The sequence below is a fragment of the Phascolarctos cinereus genome, unplaced genomic scaffold, assembly GCF_003287225.1.
Source record: "Phascolarctos cinereus isolate Bilbo 61053 unplaced genomic scaffold, phaCin_HiC Scaffold_4;HRSCAF=312, whole genome shotgun sequence".
Lineage (NCBI taxonomy): Eukaryota > Metazoa > Chordata > Mammalia > Diprotodontia > Phascolarctidae > Phascolarctos > Phascolarctos cinereus.
In genome coordinates, this window is record NW_027555847.1 from 125,871,001 (window position 1) to 125,895,572 (window position 24,572).

The 24,572-nt window shown below is 39.2% G+C and overlaps 1 protein-coding gene across 3 annotated transcripts in view; it reads left to right on the top strand.

Annotated features, from left to right (window-relative positions):
- KATNIP (katanin interacting protein) overlaps positions 1 to 24,572 on the top strand; it is a 209,342-nt gene that overhangs the window by 159,388 nt on the left and 25,382 nt on the right. For all 3 annotated transcript variants that reach the window (XM_078152527.1, XM_078152528.1, XM_021006293.2), the window contains 6 exons: positions 1,780 to 2,638; positions 9,273 to 10,001; positions 10,751 to 10,956; positions 13,793 to 13,871; positions 21,599 to 21,776; positions 23,128 to 23,293. In XM_078152527.1, the coding sequence (XP_078008653.1) occupies positions 1,780 to 2,638; positions 9,273 to 10,001; positions 10,751 to 10,956; positions 13,793 to 13,871; positions 21,599 to 21,776; positions 23,128 to 23,293 (2,217 nt within the window). The remainder of the gene's footprint in view (positions 1 to 1,779; positions 2,639 to 9,272; positions 10,002 to 10,750; positions 10,957 to 13,792; positions 13,872 to 21,598; positions 21,777 to 23,127; positions 23,294 to 24,572) is intronic.

The window sequence follows — 24,572 nt, forward strand, 5'->3', positions numbered from 1 at the left end:
TAGTATAGTTACCTTTTATAGATACATACTGTATCATAAAATGTTTTCCTTAATTAAGTGTTCCTGCCTCCTTGGTGTTTTAAGCATCCAAAATGAGGAGAGCGAGTATTTCATCAAGTCAACAAACATTTATTAAGCACCTACTATGTGCCAGGCTCTGCTAAGTACTGGGGATACAAAGAAATGCAAAAAATAGTCCCTGCCCTAGAGGAGTGCACAGTCTAACAAAGGAGACAATATGCAAATATTTATGTACAAACAATTTATATACAGGATAAATTAAGGATAATCAACAGAAGGAAGGCTTTCCTGACCTATGTTATAAAGAGCTCTGAACTAGGAGTCAGAAGACCTAGGTTGGCTCCTGGTTCTGGCACTTGCTCGCTCTGTGACTCTGGGCAAGGCTTTGCTTACTTGTTCATCTGTAAAATGGGAATGAGAATATTTATTCTACCTGTCTCATGCGTGGTTGTGAGCCAAGTGCTTCATAACCTCAAAGCACTATAGAAATACAGATTACTCCAGTGCCAGGAACAAAGCAAGTATTTGACAAATGTTTGTGGAAGTGAAAGAAAAATGGTCTGTTAAATGGAAACTCACTGTACTTTGATGATCTCTTACCATCAACAGTTTAACCTAAGCGCATACAAATGAATATATGACAGCCAGCATGCCACATTGCCAATTTGTGTCCTCATATAATAAGATACATTATTCAGCTCCTAGGGCAGTAGTAAAAATTGCTGTCCTTTTGACTTCCTAAATTATTTAGTTTGAAATAACATTAATATTTCCACATTAATAATGTATTACAATAGTAACATATTTGTTTCTCATTAGTCGAAAAGAAGTAGAGCAAAATGAGGGTGTCATTTTGGAAATGCAAGCCCTATTCATCATGAGACAGCCATTATTTTGAAATGGGAGCATTTCCACTTTACGAAATCTCTCTGTTGAAATGACTCTGTCTAAAAAGCATGTAGTACGAGATACTGACATTTGTCCATATTATCATTACTGAATATCTATTTTCTGATTGATTCAGGGCACATATTTGTTCCCTGCCTCAGCTGAACAGAGAGAATACGTCCATAAAAAAACACTTCAAAGAGCACTTTGATCATTGACTTTTCTGGCAAACTAATATTCATTCAAGAAAAAAAAATAGGCAACCATATAGCAGTTGGCTGATTGAAACTGGAGTAATGCATGCTTGATAGCTCTCACTCTAAATTATTACAGAAATCATAGAAACAATAGCAGACCAGAAATTTAGGATGGCGTTCTACAGATTGAACGTACAGCTTTGAGAACGGCTTAAGATTAATCTAGCTCTATTTTACTATCAAAGGCTTTAGTAAAATTGTAGACCTGGGGGATAAGGTGCTAAAGATCATCTAGTCCAATCTCCCCCTTTTACAGATGAGGAAACTGAGGCTCAGAGAAGGTAGATGACTTGCCCGTGGTCAATCCAACTATTTGACAAAACCAAGTCTGAAATTCAGCTTTCCTGATTCCCAGTTCAGTCGCCTTTCTGTCACATCACATTGCATTTTAAAAAATTAGGCCACAGATATTTCTGGTATTTAATTCTTTGATTTACAGAGTAATTTGTTTACATAGAAGTGATATTTGTCAGTAATTAACTTCTTCCATAATGTAGTATCATAAAAACTATCATTTCTAATGATTCTCAATTTTCAGTATTACCTCTTTTTCCGGAACATTGTGATACAGAAACTTGATACCACAAACCTTTATTTCTTTTTATATTTTCAGGATCTTGACATAGGTGCAAAAAAAGTGAAGCTTTATGTCAATGAAAACCTCGTATTTGATGGACAGTTAGAAAAAGGCAATGGAGAGCTGGTTACTGATTGTAGCACCATACTTGACCTTAAAAATGATGGGCGGGAAAACTCTACGAACCGTAATATGGAGGACAGCAAAGACGTGTGCTGGACTGTTGGCAGAGATGGTGACAAGGAATTCAGTTTCGGTTATTCACAGCCAGATAGAACCTTATCAGGTATCTTTGGTGTAAAGATGAACTCTACTAATTGCACAAAGGACAATTTGTCTAAGTTAGAGGAGGACTTGAAAGTGTTATCTGCTCCTGTCTCCATGGTTGATGTACCAAGTGACCCTCCAGAATCCTCTCTTGTGAAATACCCTTCTGATGATGAACTTACTATCACTGAGCAATTAGAAAAACTCACAGGCAGAAAAGTGTCTCAGCCTCTTAGTAAAACCCCACCTTGGTTACAGTCTTCTTCCAAAACGAAAGATAAGAAGCCAGAGGGCAGGAAACAGAAACCTCCTTGGCTGAGTCCAGAGGAGCCTCTTGATTTGAAAGTCAAACTACAGTCAGATGGCATCACTAATGAATTTCCTGCAGAAAATGAGGAAAATGACAAATGCCTGCAATGGGAACAAGGACAAGCTGGTAGCCGTAATGCCATTGCAAGTGACAAGCCACAGGCAAGAACTGAGAAAGAGGCCACTGATGACTTAGACATTTTTGACCTACTTTCTAATAAGGATCACTATGGCCCAGAGCGCCCTATCAGCGGGAGGAGGAGTTCCAGAAAGGATGCTTTCAACAGAGATGGTGGAGATGAAGGTCTGACCAATAAAGGTAAGAAAAAAGAATCATTCTGGACTAGAGCACTATTCACTCACACACACACACACACAACACACACACACACACACACACACACACACACACACACTTCAGATCTTTTGAGAGAGAAGAAAGTGTATTAAATCCAGTGAGAGCTGGCTTAATTTATGCCTATATCTGAAACATGTTCAGAGGTACTGTCAGATCCCCACCTCCCAGAGAGCCAGGCAGTTATTAGCTTTCCTGGTAAACATAAACAAGAATTCCTTGGGGTTTCATTGGGGGCTGCTATTATTCTGATCTGATGAAGTACAAGGTGCCTTGTCTCATTTTAATTTATGTCTAGTCATTTCTACTCAAAGGCTCAATGACATGTTAAGAGCCTTTGGGATTTAGCACTTGTTAGAAGGGTCATGATAACAAAAGGGAAAGGTATTTAGAAATTATAAATTACCCATTACACGCAAGTCATATCCCTTAATAGTGCCATAGAGCAAGGACTAAATGCTTGTGAAAGAAATTTACTTTTTTTTTTTAGGAACACAGGGTCATATCAAATGTTCAAAGAATTGTAGGTCGTTGAAGTACTGCTGTAGCACTGGAAGGGAATCCATAGGCCATCTAGTACAACTGCCTTCTTTTATACTAGAGGAAACTGAGCCCCAGATATGTCTCCTGACCTGCCCAAAGTCGTGACAGTAGTAGGCTTCTTAGGCAGGATTCAAACCCAGCTTCTCTGACTCCTGAGCCAGTGCTTGTTTCACTGCCTCCCTAATTAGGTAGAATTATGTTGCTTTTAGACTGCCTTCTGCACAGCTTGATCATCTTTTTGTTCCACAGAGATTTTCCTTAAAATAGTTTCATTATGATGGAATTTAAATTCTCAAGTCATAGGGTCATAAAACTTGTTAAGCAAGGGGGCCCCTTTTTGGATCACTCATTTTACAGATGTGGTGGGAAGAGCCCTGGATCTGGAGTTGAAGGACCTGGGATTGACTTCTGGCTTGATACTTATTACCTGTGTGTCCATGGGCAAGGTCCTGAAAGAGTCCAGGCCAGCGGTGGGGAACCTGCAGTATCAGCTGGGTTGGGGAGGTGCAGCGCACAGATCGGAGAAGTCTTCATGCAGAAGTTGGTGCTTCAGTTGTATCTTGAGAGAAGATAGGGGCTCAGCGAGGCAGAGGTGATGAGGAAGCTCAGTGCAGGCGTGGGTCATAATGGTCAGCACAGTCATTCACCCTACAGAGGAACTAAGTCTTGGACCGGGGTGGGAAAGCTGCGGCCTCAAGACCACATGTGGCCTTCTAGGTCCTTGGGTGTGGCCTTTTGACTGAGTCCAAGTTTTACGGAACAGATCTTTTTATTAAAGGGATTTGTTCTGTGAAATTTGGATTCACTAGGCCTGGAGTCAGGACGACTCATCTTTCTGAGTTCAAATCTGGCCTCAGACACTTACTAGCTGTGTGACCCTGGGCAAGTCACTTAACCCTGTTTGCCTCAGTTTCCTCATCTGTAAAATGAACTGGAAAAGGAGATGGCAAACAACTCCACTGTCTTTGCCAAGGAAACCCCAAATGGGATCACAAAGAGTCAGACAGGGGCAGCTAGGTGGTGCAGTGGATAGAACACCAGCCCTGAAGTCAGGGCGTGAGTTCAAATCTGGCCCTCAGACCAAACACTTGACACTTACTAGCTGTGTGACCCTGGCAAGTCACTTACTCCCAATTGGCTGGAAACAAAAAACAAAAACAAAACCAGAGTCGGACCCAATTGAACAACAACAACAAAAATGTATTTGTCTGTATATCTTTTTTCCTTATTCTTTATGTACATACATGTATGTGTATATATGTACTTGTTATCTTTTCCCACTAGAATGAAACATCCTTGCAAGTAGGAGTTCTTTCACTCTTTGTATTTGGAACCCTAGAGCTTAGTACAGTGCCTTGTACATAGTAGGGCTTCATAAAAGCTTGTTGGTTGCTTGATTGAAAAAAGTCTAAAGTTCCTTCTGGCTCTTAAGAGTTCATTACTGATTCTATTAGTAGGTCAGAAAGCTAACAAAAGGAACCTAAAGCTTCATGTCCCCAAATACACGGGCCGCCCGATTGATGCACAATGTATTCAGTATTGGATATGCTTATCCTCAGTGTGTGCCATTCATTTTAGCAAGTAGAAATCAAATTCTAGTAAATGGAAATAATGAACATAAGTCACAAAAATCCGTATAGGAAGTCAAACCTGCCAGATACAAAGATGTAAAGGCTCTTTCTCTGGCAAAAGACAAAGGATGGCAAAATCATGATGTTTTCTGCTGTAAAAAAACTAATGTTTGTTGACCATGTTTATTGATGAGCTCCTATAATAACTGCTGTAGGGGAGTACAAAGACACAGAAGACCCTGCCTTTGCTTTCTAAAAGCCAGTGAGCTGTCAGGGGAGTTAGGACATGTTTGTAAAGAACTACAGTACCAAATAATGTGTGTTAAGTGCACCTTGAGTGCCACAAGTGAAATAAAAGTTAGGTGAAAGAGAGGTGACTTCAGGATTAGTTGATCTAAGTAACAGGAGGCTAGGCCAAATGGAAATGGGTATAATTTTAATGGGTGGAGATGGAAAGGAGGACATTTTTAACAGGGGGAATAGTATAAGCAAAATTGCAGGAATAGGGAAGCATAAAACTTGTTTGGGGGAACACTGAGTAAACTACCCTATTTAAATTGGAAGGTTTTGTCAGAAAGTAATATGAGTTGTAAAGATAGGGTCCAGACTGTGGAGAGCCTTGAATGTCATACTACAGAATTTAGACTTTTTTTTTCAATGGGAGTGGGAAGCATTATTTTAGCAAAGTACTGATGTTATCAAAGAAGAGTTTTAAAAACTATTAATCTGATGGTAGTGTGTAGATTGGAGGCAAGGAAACCAGTTATGAATTTGTCACCATGGGGCAAATTTGAAGTCATAAGGGCCTAAATTAAATGGGTAGCTGGCTAATGGAAAGGTTGGAACAAGTGCAAGAGAGAAGAATCACTAGGATGCATGAGTATGGAGGAAAAGACAAAGACACAATTATCATTAAAGATGATAATGAATTTTTTGAGTCTTAGTGACTGGAATTCAATAGACAAATCAACATACATTCACTAAGTTGCTATTCTAAGCAAAGCACTGGAGATACCTAGAAAAAATTACATATACTTCGCTTTTGTTGAGATTACCATACAATAACAGAAAGATACATACAAATAACTATAATGGTAGGAAAATGCAAAATAAGTGTGGAAGGGTTGAATCAAAGTGTTATGAAAACATTAAGGAGGTAGAGATCATATTTACCTGGACTAATGTGGAACAGAAGCTTCATGGAGGACCTCAGTTGTGCCTTGAAAGAAGGGGAAGACTTCAGCAGAGAAGGAAGTCTGTTCTAGAAGGATGGTGGAAGGAAAATGAGATTGACAGGAGAGGAGAAAATAAGAAGATAGGACAGAGATAAATTCAGTTTGGCTAGAATGTAGATTACATGAAAGAAATTATTATAAGACTATACCAATATGTTGAACTTAGATTGTAGAAGTCCTTGAATGCTGGAATCAAGAGATTGTACTTTTTTCAGTATGTAATCTTCAGTAGACAGTCACTGAAGTTTTTGAGTAAAGAAGTAACATTATCAGAGTGGTATATTAGGTAAATTACTAAGACATCAGTGTGAAGAATAGATTGATGAGGAGATAAATTAGAAACAGGCTAGTATAGAGGCTATTATAATAATTTAGGCAAGAAGAAATGAGGACCTGAACTAATGTGATTATAATGGGAGTAAAAAGAAGCAAAAGATACGTTACAAAGATAGAATCAATAGGAGTTGTTGGCAATTGATTGGATGTGCCTGGTGAGGGAGAGGGAAGATTCAAAAATGACTCTAAGGTTATGAGCCCAGGTATGAAGATGATGGTGCCATTTGCAAAAATAGAGAGGTTATGGGGGAGGAGTAGTTTTTAAAGTAGAGAAGACTAGTGAAGTTTTGGATATGTTGTCTGAGGTGATGGGGGGAGGGACGTCCAGGCAGGGTATCCAGTATTCTGATTGGAACTATAGGACCAAAGCTTCAGGGGGTTACAGTGAGGAGTTTGGGAGTAGAAATCAAGGTCTAAGAGTCATCTGCATAGGATTGAAGCTGTGGGGATGCATGGCATTGTCAAAAAAAGGACAAAACATAGGTGAAGCACCTATACAGGAGGAAGATAAGGAGCTGTTAAAGAAGACAAAGAAGCAGGGGGGAGCATGGGAGAACCATGAGAATATTATGCCATGGAAGCCAAGGGAAGAGAACATATCAAGAAAGAGGTGGTCCACAGTGTTGAATGCTGCCGAGTGGTCAAGGAAGATGTCTCTAAGGGCCCTTCTGGCTCTAGGTCCATGATCCTGTGATGGTAGGGAAAGGGCCATGGATTTGGCTATCAGGAGGGCTTTGGTGACCTGGGAGAGAGAATTGTCTCACATAGAGTGGTACGGTCTGAATTCATATTGCATGAGGTTGCAGTGAGTAAGTGGGAAGCAAATGAGCTTACAGTGTATGGGAGGGAGAGTAACAATAGCCTGAAGGGGTGGGAGTCCCAAGGGAAGATTTTGTTTTGGTTTTGGATAGAGAAGAAAAGAACTTATGATTATTATTATTATATTATTATTGATGTTATTATTTATTAATAATTTAATATTAATAACAGTAGTTAGAATTTGTATCGATAGCACTTTAAAGATTTAAATATGTTATCTCATTTGATATGTTGAAACAATTCTGTGACATTAGTGCTGTTATTATTCCCATTTTAGGAATTTCGGGAAACTGAGCCTGAGAGAGATTAGGTGACTTGCCTAGGGTCACACAACTGCTAGGTATCTGAGGCAGGATTTGAAATCAAGTCTTTCTGACTCTGAAGTCCTGCACTCTATAGATTGCACCACCTAGCTGCCTCTGTCTAGTGTAGTAGACTAAGGAGAAGGAAACTGCCTCTAAGAAGGGAGAGATTAAACATGAATGAGAGAGAAGGCATCGTTGCTGGAACAAGAGCACAGAGGAGGGAGGAGGGGCTGAGACTAAAAATATACCAGCAGAGGGGTTAGCGCTGGCAAGAAGGAAAGATCGCTCCCTTTCTTGGAACATTAATGAAGGAGTAGAAAATAGAGAAGGGTATTGAGAAGGGTAGAAGAATAGAAGAGGGGAACTGAGATGGCCTTGATCTCAGTAAAATAGCAGGTGAGAATAAAATAGGAGAGAGTAGAAGTGAAGAGAGAAGATAAGATTTGGAATAGTCTTTGTGGGGAATGACAATCAGGTAGAGAGAAAGGTCTAATTGAGTTTAGGTAACACAAATTTATAGTAGACCCAGTCAGTGCAATTTCGTGATTTCTTCCACCAGCATTTGGCAACTTGGGATTAGGAATAGAGATTTCAGAGGGAAGTTCTGGTATTTGATTTTACACGTGTTGAGTTGAAGGTGGTGATATGACATCTGTGTCAAAATGTTTAGCAGTCACAAAAGTTGTCCTGAGGTTTGTGTTGCCATAGGAGGTCGATGACTCTGAGAGAGTGAGGTTGATGACTCTGTGCAACTTCGCCTCACTCAAATCCAATTCAAGCCCCTGTCAAGACATTGCCTCATGACGTCATCAGTCCACTTCACAAATGAAGGACTAACAACAGCAACAGCAGTCATATGGGAAAATAGGATGGGGGAAGAAAAGGGCTGGAGATATAGATTTAGGAGTCATTCACATGGAGGTAAGCATTGAAATCATGGGAGTGAAGGAGAACATAGAGAGAAAAGAGGAGATGGCCAAGGACATAGTCTCTGAGATCTTCTAAATTTAAGGGTTGGTAAGGGGGAAGATACCTTTAAAAGAGACAAAAGGGGAACAGAATCATGAGAGTGTGGTGTTAGAAAACTATCCCAAGGAAGGGATAGTTAAAAGTATCAAAAGTTTTGAACTGAATTCAAAAAAGATGAGGACCAAGAAAAATTCATTTGCAGTGGTTTTTAGCGAAGCACTTCTGCTTTTATTTATATATATATTTTTGCAAAGCACTTTTAGCAAAGTGGTGGTGGTGGAGAAACCACCACATTATAGAGGGTTAAGGAAAGAGTGAATGATGAAGAATTAAAGGCAGCAGCTGTGAATTGTTGGTTGAAGAGGAATTCTGTTTAGAAGGAAGGTGGAAAATAAAACAACAGCTAAAAGGGCCAGCCTGAGGATCAAATTTTTTAATTTTTTTTCAAGTAGGAAATGTGTATGCATGTAAAGACCTAGGGCAAGAAGATGCTGGAAATTTTCTTACTCATTTTGAATTTTGGAGGCTCCACTGGGTCTTTTCGCATTTCCACCATCTCAATAACAATTTGCTTCACTCCAGAATTGAAAGCCACTCCTTACTGAGATGGTGTGTACCAGACATACTGAGCTGGAGTGACAGACATAATCACTGCAGTGACCTTCTGAGATGTAGATTTCTCTAGGGCCACCTGTGTCTCTTCTGTAATCTCTTTAATGGTTCACAGGTAACCCATTTGGTACCTAAAGATCACCATTCTCTTAACACCTTTCCACCTTTCACTAGAAAATCTTAAAATCTTACTTCTTCTCTTTTCTAGAGGACACCATTCCCGTCGTGTCTACAAAGATGGCTCGATCCAAGTGGCATAGTGAACAAGAACACACTCTCCAAGAGTCCTGGAACTCCCTCACTGCCTTCAATCGTTCTCACCGGGGTCGCATATCCAATATGGAATTTCAGGGTGATATCTTTGATGAATTCCTGCAGCAGCAGAAGATTAGTAGACATGGGGAGCAGCCGATGACAAAGGAAGGAAAGCAAGAATTGTTAAAAGGGCAGGAAGATAATTCCATGGATACAGATGATGAGAATGATTTCAAAATTCCAGTGTTGCCTCATGGACAACACTTAGTTATTGACATCAAATCAACCTGGGGAGACAGACACTATGTTGGTCTTAATGGAATTGAAATCTTTAGCTCCAAAGGAGAGCCTGTACAAATTTCTAACATAAAAGCTGAACCCCCTGATATTAACATTTTACCAGTCTATGGCAAAGATCCTCGTGTAGTAACCAACCTAACTGATGGTGTGCATAGGACCCAAGACGATATGCATCTTTGGCTGGCTCCATTTACCCCTGGCAAATCTCACTATATTTATATTGACTTTGTGCAGCCTTGCCAAGTTGCCATGATTAGAGTTTGGAATTATAATAAATCACGGATACATTCTTTTCGTGGAGTAAAAGACATCATGATGTTATTAGATGAACAGTGCATATTTAAAGGAGAAATTGCCAAGGCTTCAGGAACACTGACTGGAGGTATAATATCTTCAGAAGAACATTAAATGAAACTTCTACCCCCTTTCTTCCTGAGAATTTGGGCAAAAAAAGCACTTGATATCATAAGAGAAAATTGTCAATCCCACTTTCACTGGTCTGTTAGTTACCAATTGTCCCATGTTAAAGCTAGCAGGGACCTTAAGATACAGAATATAGAACATGAAATGTTGAAGCAAGGAGGAAACTTACATCACAAAACATAGAATGTGAAAGCCAAAAGAGACACTGGGCATCATCTGTTTCAGCCTCTTCATCTTACAGATGACAAAACTGAGGCCTAGGAGTTTTAATGACTGGCTTAATATTTTGAAATTAGTTAATGGCAGAGCTGTTATCCAGAACACCTAATCCTTTTCAGTTCTCCTTGCTGCCTACACTAATTAATAATTATTCACATATATTTTGAAAGTAGTTAGGTACTATGAAACAGTCTCATCCATTTGAACGTATCACATGTACATCCATTTGAAGGTATCACATATTACAATGAAGTGTGGTTCTTCCCCCTATTTTATTTGGTTTGTGCTGTTCTTATCAGTTAGATTATGTTTGCCCAAAGTATAAAGAATGATGGATCTTTCAAGAATTAAGAAGAGCTGTGGAACATATTAGTACTTTTGATTTTTTTTTTCAGTTTTATAGCCTTCTTTTAAAAATTACATAGAATTTGGGGAGTGGGTAGATTGGTCTTGTATTTTCAATTTTCTAAGTCCTTATTACTCTTTTAGCTCCAGAGCATTTTGGAGATACTATATTATTCACAACTGATGATGACATTCTCGAGGCCATATTCTGTGCTGATGAGACATTTGATGTTGATGTTGAAACCCTGTGCAATCTGAGATATGAGGAAGAATTCAAGAGACCACAGACAGCAGATGGGGAGGGTGATGAAAGGCCATTCACCCAAGCTGGTGTACGTATAGATGATCAGGTAGGAGATGGTTAGTAGCAAACATCTAAAGACACCATTTCTATGTGTTACTCACAGTAGAGGACCAATAGGTGAAGATCAAAAGTCTTCTGATATGTTTCAAAACTTCAAAATAATCATGAATTGATTAGTGTGGGTAATCAGGAAGATCATGAGCCCTACCTGCCACTACTGCTCTCTGATAGGAAGCCTTTCCTGATTCATGTGGTTCTACTTTCAGGCGGCAGACACAGAGCGTCATCCAGATTGTGCTTGGAGTCTTCCCAATTTGTTGGAATTGCTTTGTGCCTACAGAATTGCTAACATCATCACCAATTTCATAACGCACTTATATTGAACACTAGAGTTTGCAGAGCACTTTACATACATTATCTCATTGGGGCCTTACAGAAACCTTATCATGTAGATATTGTAGGCATTATTATCCTCATTTTGCAGATAAGGAAACTGAGGCTCAGAGAGGGTAAATGACTTGCCCATGGTACTAGAGCTGTTTGGAGGCAGAATTTGAACATGGGCACAGTACTGAACTCTGAGCACAGTACTGAAAAGCCTAGAGCTGACCTACTCACCAAAGTTAAAGTATCAGATGAATTTAGTGGATATCCCCAAAATCAGATTCCACAGAATCACTGGAATTCAGCATTAGAATGAATCTAAGAAGCCATTTAGTCCAACCCGTACCTGCAGAAGAATCTTCTTTACAATGTAGGTGGTCCTAAACCTTGACATAAAGACCTCCACTAAGGGAGAACCCACTACTTCTCAAGGCTATGCATTGTACTTTTGGATAGCGCTAATTGTTTGGAGCTTTTATCTCATATCAAGCCTCTACCTGCCTTTTTGTACTTTCCTTCCATTGCTCCTTGTTCTGCCATCAAGGGCCAAGCAGATTTATTTTCCACATGACAGCCCTTCAGATCTTGAAGACTACTGTCATAGCCGCCCACTCCCCAAATCCCATCCCAAGTCTTCATTTCTTCAAGATGAACATTTCCACGTCCTTCAGCTTATCCTCCTACAGCCTGATTTCAGTGCCCCTTACAATTGCTGTTGTTATCCTAGATACTCTTCATCTTATTATTAGTGTCTATAAAATATGCCAGTAGTATGTCTATACAGGGCAGAGTGTAGCAGCATGTGTGAACTTCCTCATCCTGACCTCCATGCCTCTCTTACTGCAGCCTATTTCATTAGCTTCCTTAGCTGCCATCACAGTCCTTGTCTGCTATCTTCTAAACCCTCAAGTCTTTTTCAAACTGCTGCCTAGCACTGCCTTCCCCGTCTCATACTTTTGAATTAGATTGTTTTGAACCTTACATTTATCTCCATTATATTTTACTTACTAAATTCAGTCCAGCATTCTAGCCGGTCATAATCTTTGTGTATCCTGATAGTTTTGTCCAGCATTCCTAGCTATCCCTCCTACGTTAGGTCATCTGCCTATTTGAAAAACATGCCATCTATGCTCTTATCCAAATTATCCAGAGTAGCATAGGGCCAACCACAGGCCCCTGGGGAGCCTCCATAGGAGACCTTTATCCCAGTTGACACTAAGTCATTAAAAACTACATAAGGATGAGGAAGAACCCCTCTTTGATATTGTACTGTAGGGGAGAGAATGCAGCAGTAGACTAGAAAATAGCACTTGGGCCATGCCAGAATAGAGGTGATGTGGCATAGCAGAAAGAACCTGGATTTGAATTCTACTTACCGTGGTACCTTGAGCAACTTATTCCACCACTCTGTGCCTCAGTGTCCATCTGCAAAATCAGGAGTGGACAAGATGACCTGTAAGGACCTTTCTCACTTTAAATTTTAGGATCCTAACAATTAGTAGCATAGATACACTGATCAATCTTTGCCACACTTGAGCACCATGTCAAATTACTTAATTCCTTGGGCTCTTGCATTTTCCATCTGCAAAATGGGAAAGTCATATTACATGCCTTGTATGATTTCCCTACATGCTTTGCAAAAAATTGTGAAGAGAAGACTGTAATGCACATGGATAATTAAAACTTCTTAGAGGAAAGTTTCAGTTGCCACTTTCAGTTATTTCAGAGCAGTGGACAACCAGCATAGTTCCAGATCACTGAAATCCACAGCTGATCCAAAAACCAATTTATAGCCATTAGTGTCAACCTCTTTCATTATCAAAAAGAAGCTACTAAATAGGATTATTCATCTATATCTATATATTTAGATGCACCTGTGTATATATATACACATATACATACACACACACATACATATATGTACACATATACACACGTGGATTTGGGTTTTCCTTCGTTTCTTTGACTAGTAGTGCCAACTCAGAACCAGAGAATGGTGATGGTGGTGGTGGTGGAAGTGGTGGTAATAGCACATGCGTTTAGATTATGCTTTACCATTGACAAAATCCTGAGAGGTGCAGATAATGCAAAATCTCAGTTTTGCAGATGAAGAAACTGTGTCTCAGAGAGGTTAAGTAATTTACTTGACTTTTACATGGGTTGGAACTAGGACTTGAACCCCGAGACTTCTCTCAGCCCAACAGTCTTACCACTGTTGTACCATACTGGCCAGTACAGATGATTTAAAAAGAAAATCATTAGAGTCCCTGTCGTTCACAAAGTATTTACCTAGTGTTCACTCTGTCCTGAGCATTATGGTGAGCAAAGCTGTGCAAGATATAGTCTCTGTCCTCCAGGAGCTTACAGTCTGGTAGAGGAGATAAGAATTAGCAGGGAAAAGATAAGCACAAGGGTGGATAATGTACATTCCTACTAGGTAATTATGGTAGAAGTCATTGAGAATTGACTTTTTGCTGCTTTTTGCCTGTATTTATTAGGCTCAAGAGCAAGAGTTGGTCTGCAGCCCTCCTCTGCTTGAGTTGACAACACCTGAGCCAGGAGTTTACAGTGGAATGTGTGAGTACTCATTTTCTCAGTGGTGCAGAGTGTAATTTCTTCTTGCATCTAGAACAATGCTTGACACAGAGAAGGAATGTTGGTTAATGAAGAGAGACTGACTTATCACCAGTCCACCACGGAACTGAAAAGTGAAATTATCTCGGCCATCTGGATTTGTGATTTCAACAGTCCTGGGTGCAAAATATATGTTTGGTCAGAATTTATTAACTGGTGTACTAATACACTTTTTCAAGTTTTGTCTCTGTTGTGGAAGAAAGATCATACGTGGCAAGGGATTTCAGCTTTTCTTCTTGTACCTGAATCCCCGGCCCTGGGAATCCTCATGTCCTTTACCCATCTGTCTACTGGGCAGTTAAGTCGCCTTGCTTCCCCTAGTTACCCTTGGGGATTGTTCTGCTATTTCATCTGGTTTGTGGGCATTTTCCTGAAGAATTAGAGTAGATATAATTGTGGCTTTTTGAACTTTGTGTAAAATTTTCACTTTAAAAAGGTATTTTCCACTATAATTTTATTCTGTATGGATATTCTTATCTGGGATTTAGCCCAAAAGGTAGTAAAGAGGCCAGATAATCAGCTTTTCAGAATTATTCATTGGGTCTCTAATAGATTATAGTTTTCCAAATTTCTCATTCAACCACAATATGGTTCCAGTCTTTCTTTTCCTTCTCCTCACTCACTACTCCTCACATGAACCTTCCATTTCAACCAAACTGAACTGCTCACTGATCACCAAAAACTTTTTATTTTCAGCTCACTTTCTCACACTGTTGGTTTCATTTCATTTGCTTAGGAAGCTTCATATCATATAGCTCAAAACCCAATTCAAATACTGTATCCTCAATGCTTTCCTGAGCCCTTCAGCCAAAAGTGGTCCCTTTTCCCTCTGTACTCCTTAGTCAATTTCCTTTTTTTATTATGAACTTAATTATCAATAAACACAAGCATTCCAATATAGAAAGAGGGGGGAAGAAAGATGATTGGAAGATTGTACATGAAATTATGAACTTCTACTATATATCATTTGTTTTTTAAAAATGTATTGTAAATTTAACAAGGTATCAACAAAATTGCCATTTCTATCCCTTTCTGAACTTTGGTTTTTTATGTCCATTTTTTGTTTTATTGATGATCTTTTCTTTTATTTCATCTCTATACCTTCCTATTAACTTACCTCTCCCTACCCCAACCCCATCACCAATAGAAGCCTTCCCTTATAACAAATACATACAGTCCCACAAAACAAATCAACACATTGACTGTGTCTTCTCTACACTTCTCTACACCACATCTCTCTTCTAAGAAACAGAAGCTCACCTGCTTTATCATCAGTCTTCTGTAATTATTATTGGTCACTGTGTGGGTGAGAATTCTGAAATCTTTCCAAATGCCTTGACATCTTTGTGGTCATATTGCAAATTGGTCCAGTCCTGCTTATTTCACTTTGCATTAGTTCATCCATAGCTTCCTAAGTTTCTCAAAATTCTTTATATTTGTCATTTCTTGTGAAACAAGAAAAGTGCTGCTATAAATATTTTTGTAGGTATAGAGTCTTCCTCTGAGGTCTTTGACCTCTTTGGGTCATATGCCTAATAGTGGTATTACTGGGTCAAAAAGTATATCAAGTTTAGTGACTTTGGGGCTGTAATTTCAAATTGTTTTCCAAAATGGTTAGTGCAGTTCGCAGCTCCAGCTGTGGTATCTTAGTGTGCCTGTTTTCTTTCTGTCCTTAAAGTATTTGCTATTTTCATCTTTTGTCAGAGTGCCAGACTAATGGATATGAGTTGAAATCTCAGAGTTGTTTTTAATTTACATTTTTCCTTTTATTAATGATATGAATCCTTCTAGTTTTTGATGAAACATTTCTGTTCTTAATAGATTTTTGTTCCTATCTTCTGACCCCTTATTGGGGACCAGCTCTTCTTCTTATATATGTGTATCAAATTCATAATTATTTAGAGATCAAACCTGTGTCAGAAATATTTGTTGCAAAGATTTTTCTCCCACTTAACTTCTTCTCTCTTAACTCTAGTTGATTTTGTCAGTGCAAAAATTTTTCAATTTTATGTAATTGAAATTGCCATTTTATTTTTTATGGTCACCTCTAGCTCTTATTTGTTTAAGTTTAGAATTCTTCCTCTAGCTATAGTTGGAAAAGATACTTCCATCTGTTCTAAAATTTTTTAAATGATGTGATCTCTTATATTTAGGTCATGTGTGCATTTGCGTCAACAAGTCAATCAATCAGAAATTATTTATTAAGCACCTAGCATAGCACTGTGTCAGGAGCTAGGAGTACAAATAAATTTAATGAAAGAATCCCTACTCAAAATAGCTTGTATTCTAACAGGAAAGATGACAAAGACTGTGTTTTATATGTGCTGTATTTAAGTATATACAGCATAAATATGAAGAGAAGAAATGTAAATAAAGTAGTTAAACAGAGGATGTCCCCAAAGTCTTCATGCAATTTTTAGCTTTAATGATTTAAAACTGTACTAAGACTTTTGTATCACAGTGTAAAAGGTGCTACCCATTGAGAGGATTAGGAAAGGTTTCACGTAAAAGGTGGTGCTGGAGTTTTGTCTTTAAGGAAGAGAGGTGGTGGAAATGAGGGGCAGGCATGTAGTGTCTTTAAGGGATAGCCAGGTCTCAGTGAAGTCAGTAGATTCTAATGGGGGAAACAGCAAGTACATATATAAATATAAAATGAATATAAATATAAATATAAACAACATGGTTATTTACAGGGTGGTTGGGGGGAAGGGCAATAACAGTTGGGGAAGGATCAGAAAAGGCTTCATGCAGAATGTGGTGTTTAAGCTGTAAAAGGAAAAGAAAAGACTCTTTGGGGCAAAGGGGTGGAGAAGGTAGATGCAGACAACGTCTAATGACAAGGCACAGAGATGAGAGATGGAGTATCATATGGGAGGAGCAGGCAGAAGGCCAGTTGACTGGATCCAAGCATGTGTGAATCACAGCAATATGCAGTGAGCCTGCAAAGATAGATTGGGGCCAGTTGTGAAACTAACTTGAGGAATTTACATGTGATATAGAGCCAATAGGGAGCCACTGCAGTTGATTGAGTAGGGCACTCCAATCGTCAGATCTGTACTTAAAGAAAATCACTTTGGCATCAGTGTGTAGGATGGACTAAACTAGTGAGAAATGTGAGGCAGGAAGACCATTGAGGAGGATGCTATAAATCCAGATGAGAGGTGATGAGGGCCTGAACTAAGGCAATACTGTGCGCTTTAAGAGAAGGAATTGGATGTGAAAGAAATGGCAAGATTTCCAACTGATTAGAGAAGTCTGGGATAAAGGAGAGTTAGGAGTCAAGGATAATTCTGAGGTTATGAACCTGGGGGACTGGAAGGAGGGTGAAAATAGGAAAGTTTGGAAGAGAGGGCTTAGGGGGAAAGATAATGAGTTGTTTTAGATAAGTTGATTTTAAGATATCTCTAGGACATCCAGTTTAATTGTCCAATAGGCAATTGGTGATGTGGCACTGAAACTCAGCAGAGAGACTGGGGTTGAATGTAATTATTATAACAGTATCATAATGGGATGGTGCTATTATAAAATTACATATATTTATATATGTATGTATAACGAAGAGTCATCAGCATAGAGATGATGGCTAAATCCATGGGAGCAAGTGAGGTTTGTAAGACAATGTAATAGAAGAAGAAGAGGCCCTAGGACAGAACACCGTCACGGGGCATGATCTGGATGATGAGTCAGCATTTGAGATTGAGGAATGGTCAGTCAGATGGAAGAGGCAGGTGAGAGCAGTATCACATAAATCCCGAGGGAAGAGAGTGTTCTGGATGAGGATGTGGGTAGGAGGGTCAGATGCAGAAGATGGGTCAAAAAGGAAGAGGACTGAAAAAAAGACCATTGGGTTTGGTAATTAAAGGGTCACTGGTAACTTTGGACAGAGCAATTTCATAAAGTGATGAGGTCAGAAGCCAGACCACAGAGGTTGAGAGTGAGAGAGAGGAGAGGAAGTAAAGGCAATGACTATAGAAAAGGTCTAGGCCTAATTTCTCCCAGAGGCTTTATGTTTTCCCAGATGTTTTTATTATAGGGAATCTGTACCCCAGCAGTTGCTATCGTTAACTTCAGTGAACACTGTACTGCTATGTTCAGTTGTTTCTGTCTTATTTCCCTAATATCTTCTATTTGCCAACTTTTCTGTTTTTTGACTAGGCCAAATTGTTTTTATGGTTACTGTTTTATAATATGGTTTAAGATCTGGTAGAGCTAGTGTGCCTCCCTTCCCCCCACCCCCTCCATACCCCTGGCCCCTTTATTTCTCCTTTTCTTGTTATTTCCCTTAAGATGTTTTACTTTTTGTTGCTTTGGCTGAATTTTGTTGTTATTTTGTCTTAATTCTTTTAAAGTACGCTGCTTCCTATTGTGGATCCTTCCCTGCATATTTCATCTTTCCTACCAGATTGTAAACTCCTTGAAGACCGGGACTATGTCTTGTACAATTTTCTTCACAGTAACACTTAGGACAGTGTTTTATACAGAGTGGACAATAAGTGAATATTTGTTGAATGACAGTAACTTTAAAGATTATATTTTTTAATGATCTGTATTTATTGCTTCCGGCTTTGTTTATAGTGTGAAAATACCTGCTGGGTAATAGAACCACTTGGAGAAAGGAGCAGTGGAGGGCTATAAAGGAGCAGTCATGCTCCACTGGCAGCATAGTGTTTTGCCAAAATTACAAAATAATGGGAAAAATAAGTGAAGGAGTTGGCTATATATGTGATCTTTAGTGGAGTTTGATTCTGTGATTTGATACAATAAAGTGAAGTTTCACTTCAAAAATTAATTCATCTTGGCAAGCACATGATGCTATCACATGGGTTAGAAATTGACTTGAAGAATATTCCAGATAGTTTTCTACCATATTCTTAAAGATTCCTTGGATAGGCAATTCCATGGGTTTTTTCGAATGAATGGAAACAAATTATAGACACATAGAACATATAAATGTATTTCATAATGATAAACACACTTCAATGCTAATGTTTTATTATAATTATATTTACATGTTATACATGTTTGCAATTTGTCTACTACCCACCCACCCCTGATTTCCACCTGTTGAAATCTTACCCATCCTTCAAGGTTCCACTAAATTTTATCTTATCCTTACAGTCAACTCTCTACCCCAAGTTAGAAAAGATCTTTCATTTTTACTCCAACACAAGACCCCATACTGATCCAGAAATCAGCTCTCCAGATTTGCTCAGATTTTTCTTTGATATTTTCTTTACATTTCCCCATTTTTCTTACTTGTTTTATAGTTACTTCTATACACATTCCATCCCCCTCCCCACATTAAACTGCAAGCTTCTTGAGGACAGGGGCTTGTTTTTTCATCGTGATATCTCTAGTACCTGGTATAGTGTCCTGTGCATAGTATTTAGGCACTATACAGTTGTTGGCTGAAATGAATTCATTCATTCACCAAAGAAACAAGGAACACCTCCTGTGTGCCAGGCCCAGTGCAGGATGAGGCTCGCAGGGTCAGGCTAAGATGACTAAGATGTGGCTCCTGTTTTCTGGCATTTGCCCAGCAAGCATTCAGCTGATCACATGATCGTTTCCCATAAACACGCTGTGTATTTTCCCTTTTCTTGTTTCCTTTTTTCCATGGTATGTTTTACCCTTCTGGGCCAGCTTTTCCTCTTCATTAGGTACAGGCCTCAACATTTCTGCTGCTTTTTGTCCAAGATCGTAAGTCTTCCTCCTTTCTGCTTCTGATTTCTTTTGAACAAAGCCCCATAAAACCTATTCTGTCTTCTATCTCCTGTCCGTTCTCTTTACTGTCTCCTTGCCAACTGGCTTACACTCTCTCTCAGTTATTTCTTTTCAATGGGTCAGAACTCTTACATTTTGGAACCTTTACTCTGCTGTCTAACTTAAATCTTTCTCCCTCCCTTCCTCTTCCCATTTCTAACCTAAGCCCAATCTCTCTGATACTTTTCTCAGTAGAAATGGAAAACAGACTATGATTTTCTACACAACACTCCTCATGTAAGTCCTGAAGATGGTTCCTTCTAACTTTATCTTCTTCAGTTCAATTTCAGGCTCTTGGACCTTCCTCACTTATTCTGCTTTCTAAGTCTTGAATCATCTTTATTGTCCTGCTCCATTGGAGACAGTAGTTTAATAAGGTGGCAGGGGGGTTGACATTAGGGATTTTTAAAATGATCTGGCCTATTAATATTTTGAAAGAGGACACCTAAGACTTACCAATATGCAGATGATACTAATTTTGGAAGTTTTGCAAATACCAGTGATGATGAAGTATAGAAAAGGACCTAAGAGACTTGAAATAAGGACAAGAAATAATAAAATGAATCTCAGTTTGAATAAATACTAATTGACACACTAGGGTAGAATCAATATGGAACTTAGATATTAAAGGAAAAGGGGAGTAATAATGTTCAATAGCATGACACAAAATTAGATTTGAAACTGAGGAGCATTTTGCCAGTGGGGGAAGAAATGATTATAATTATGGGCATGGGCAGCTCAGAAATTCTTACAATAAAGTAGGGGGAAAGCATTATTCTCTTCAGATGAGCTTGTGAAACCGTTGTCTTTGTTTATGATCCTTTGGCACCATGAAGGATGTGAGAGCCTAAGAATAACAGTAATTGTGTAGGAGAGTGGAGATTGAACTAAATAAGAGCCCTGGGTCAGGTATTCCCTTCTCTGTGAAGCGTCCCAGACCTGTCCCCCACCCCATTTGTTAGTGCTCTCCTGCCTCACATGTTCCTCTAGCACTTTGACTCATTTCTTCTTTATCCTACTTTGTATTAGTCCCTGCCTTGTAGTTCCTTATTTGTGTGCTTATTGCAGTTACATGCTGGAGTATGAGCTCCTTGAGGTCAAGGACTATTTTGTTTTTGTCTTTGTATCCCCAAAAGATAGCACGGTGCCTAGCACATAGTAAGCATTTAATACACAATTTTAATTGAATTTTCATCTCTAGAATTCCATGAGTCTGTGAAAAATTATTCTCATCATTTTTATATTGTTAACAATTGCACAAATATATAGTGTACTTGAGTATGAGATACTCAAATATATGTACTGCGGTTCATAGTTGTAACACACTTCGTGTCCATTTTCTTATATGACCCTCACAACCACCCTGTGAGGTAAGTAGGACAGTTTTATTATCCTCATTTTACAGGTAAGAAAGTGATGCATATTCCAGAGGTGGAAGAGTTATGTAGACCAGGACAGAGTGTTCTAACCAGCAGTCTTAAAAGGAAATCAAATGCACTCCAGATGTCAGGGAAAGTGTCTTGGTTTGAGATGTATTCGACTAGATCATGCTGGGTGAGTTAATGGCTCTCCTCAGAACCAAGGAAGTAACATTCTAAATGGCATCAAGGGGCCCTGAGAGAAGAAAAGCTAGGTCTTTCCTGCTCGCTGACTTTGGGTGAATTAGTATCTATGCTGTCGTTGCTCAGATGTTAAACTTCCTGAGGGTGGACATATTGAGTTAACTATATATGCTACCTGTTGTAGTGCCATATCTAGTCAGGTGTTTAATAAGCATTCACTTGATTTTGTGTCCAGAAATCAGTAGGATGTAAAGTGTGCAAATCATTAATCTGCCTATTTTCATTTTAAGGACATTTCTATCAGTGCCTCAGGTTACTAACTGGCAATTTTTATTTGTGTTTAAGGCCTTCAACTTAATTTCACAGCCTCTTGGGGCGACATGCATTACCTCGGGCTGACAGGACTTGAAGTGGTAGGAAAAGACGGTCAGTCTTTGCCGATTACATTGGATAACATGTCTGCCTCACCCAGTGATTTAAATGACCTTCCTGAATACACTGATGATTCCAGGACCTTGGATAAGTAAGTATCTCATAGACAGCAATTTCTGACTTAGCAGTGTTTGCTGTACATGTGACGAGTGAATAAAGTAGTGGATCTGAATTCAGAACTGTCTTAACTCCCCCTCATAGGCAGTGAAGACTTTGACTCTTCCTTGAATTTTGTCTTGACCAAATGGAGCTTGGTAGTGGCATAATTTTCATTGTTAAAATAGTAAGATATTTTAAGCTAAATAAGTGTTTTGATGCCTTCCAAGAAAAAGTTAGAACCTAAAAGAGGGAATATTGATCTAGGAAGACATTCTACCCTCCAGACTAAAGTCACACCAGGACCCAATATGGCAGCAATAGGGTATGTGGTACCGGAAATCTATCTTTAAGATGTCCTAACTGTTCTCCTGACTATTTGTTGTCGTTGTGCCAAGAATCTAACATCAATTCAACCTTGTGCCTTAATTTTTAACCAGGCTAATTATTTGCTGCTTATTTACAAGTTCCATTTCAGCTACCAGTAAGTAAGAGGTTTCCATATATCCGTAAGTGGATAGGACTTTTAAAATGCCCATGGCAAGGAGACTATCCTTGTGTCCAAATAAATTCATTTCTAAAAAAGTAGTAACCGCAGATATACATTCTGTTGAATCATCAGAATCTGGTGTAGTGGGAAGAATACTGGATTTGGAGTCAGAAAGCCTGGGTTTGAATCCTGATTCTGCTACTTATTAGCTGTGTGAACTTGGGCAATTATTTCCCCTCTCTGGGCCTCAGGTTCCTCATCTATCAAATGATGACCTCTGAGATACCTTCTAGCTCTAGATCCTATGGCTTCTATAAGACTGTGATAGTGGTATTTGATACTAAACCCATCAGGGACTGTTTTACCTAGTTTTTTTTTTCCCTGACTTTGCTCCCCCAGAGTCAGCACCAGGAGTCTTGATAATGGAAGGTAATACACAACTGCTTTAAAAATGGCAGTGAATGCCAGGGTGGCATCCAGAGCCATTACCACGTTGTATTCATCGTTAAGCCAAAAAGTTGCCATTATCTAAATTGCTGCTTTAAGACCTTCCAGATGAAGCAGGCCCCTGGGAATGGGAAAGAAGAGATTTATGTCAATTGTACCTTCCTAATGATCCCAGATTCAAAGCAGCAATTGACTTATGGCCCATGGTTGGGAGATGAGTTACTTTGGTGATGTATTTCTCTGATTTCTCTCCCATGGAATGCCTTTGATTCTGGAGCGTCTCCATTTCTTTCCCGTTGCAGAATAATACACAAGACACATACACACGCGTGCGCGTGTGCACACACACACACACACACACACACCCTGTCAGGGAAGAGCTGATGGAATTGTTTTTATGTATTTGCAGGTTAATAGATGGGACTAACATCACAGTGGAAGATGAGCACATGTGGCTGATCCCCTTCTCTCCTGGGGAGGATCACCTGATCACAATCTATTTTGATAAAGCTGAAAACATTGTGGGGCTGCGCTTTTGGAACTATAATAAATCTCCCGAGGACACCTATCGAGGGGTAAGCCAAAGAAAAGCGGTCTAGCCAGCAGAAATGTTCAATCGTCTGTCGTGGAAATAGCGCTTTGATAAATGACCAGAGCAGCTTTAGAAGAGCAGCATAAATCGTCTAGAACTTTCAGATGCCTAATTTTATGGCAGGAAGAATAACTTGCTGTTTTTTTTTTCTCTTTGCAAGCAGCAAATATGGCTTAAAGGGATCCGTCCAAATAGATTCAGAGAATCTTAGTATCCCATTTCCCCCAGGAGTCACAGCACAATGTAGTTACTACCTCTGTGTGATAGTATTGTGTTTCTACTAATGTCTGGTTGCTTGATTCTTTTGCCTTCTGCCATTTGATTTGGGAGAGTGTGATGCAAGGGAGAACACTCTGATCCGCTAGAGCAGGTTTGCATGTAGGCAACAGTATTCGAAGTTCAGTTTCCCAGGTACCTTTTAGCCTACTGTGTTGGTGCTTAAAAGCAATTTATTTTAGGAAGAACTTAAGAAGTTATAGGACTTTCCCCCCTTTTAAAGACAAACATTCTGACTGTTCAAACTTTTTGTGAAGAGTAAAAGAACTCTTAATATGAGCCTGCAAAAAGACTGCTACAGATCTTGGAGACACTGTGTCTCTATACATTCCCTCTAAGGCTTGGTGTTTCTTACAAGTAAAATGTGGTCATAAAGAACCCTTCTGCTTTGGTATTCTAAATTCCCATAAGCCATTTCCTGGCTTTCTAGTAGAATCTCTGAGAAAAGAAAAGAAGGGTCCAGGAGTGATTGACCAGAGTATAAACACTGCTAGCCCCTCCTATATAATCCTCACACAATTTTATCAATGACTTGGGCCAGGTGGGGAGTGAAGAGAGAGGAAGAGGGCACGTATTGCTCATAGATGGCAACTATCCCCACCATAGAACCATTTTTCTGTCACTCTGGTTGCTAATCCCATAACCACACTCACAAACATTTGCCGGCATATTTTTGTTCACTCTCCTTTGTTTCAAGAGAACTGTAATTCCTACTCCGAGGAAAGTCACCCATGCCACAAACAATAGGCCAATGCAATGACACAATTCTCAGAAACGCAGAATCTCTATGTTGGAAAGCAGTTCAGAAGCCTTCTAGTCCAACCTGACCCTGACCAAGAATTTATTGTACACCATCCCTGACAAATAGTCCATACAACCTTTGTCTGAAATCTTATTTCACTTTTAGATAATTCTAATTGGGGAGTCTTCTTTATACCAAGTCTAAATTGCCTCTGCACAACTGAAAACTGGTGACATGTTTCCAT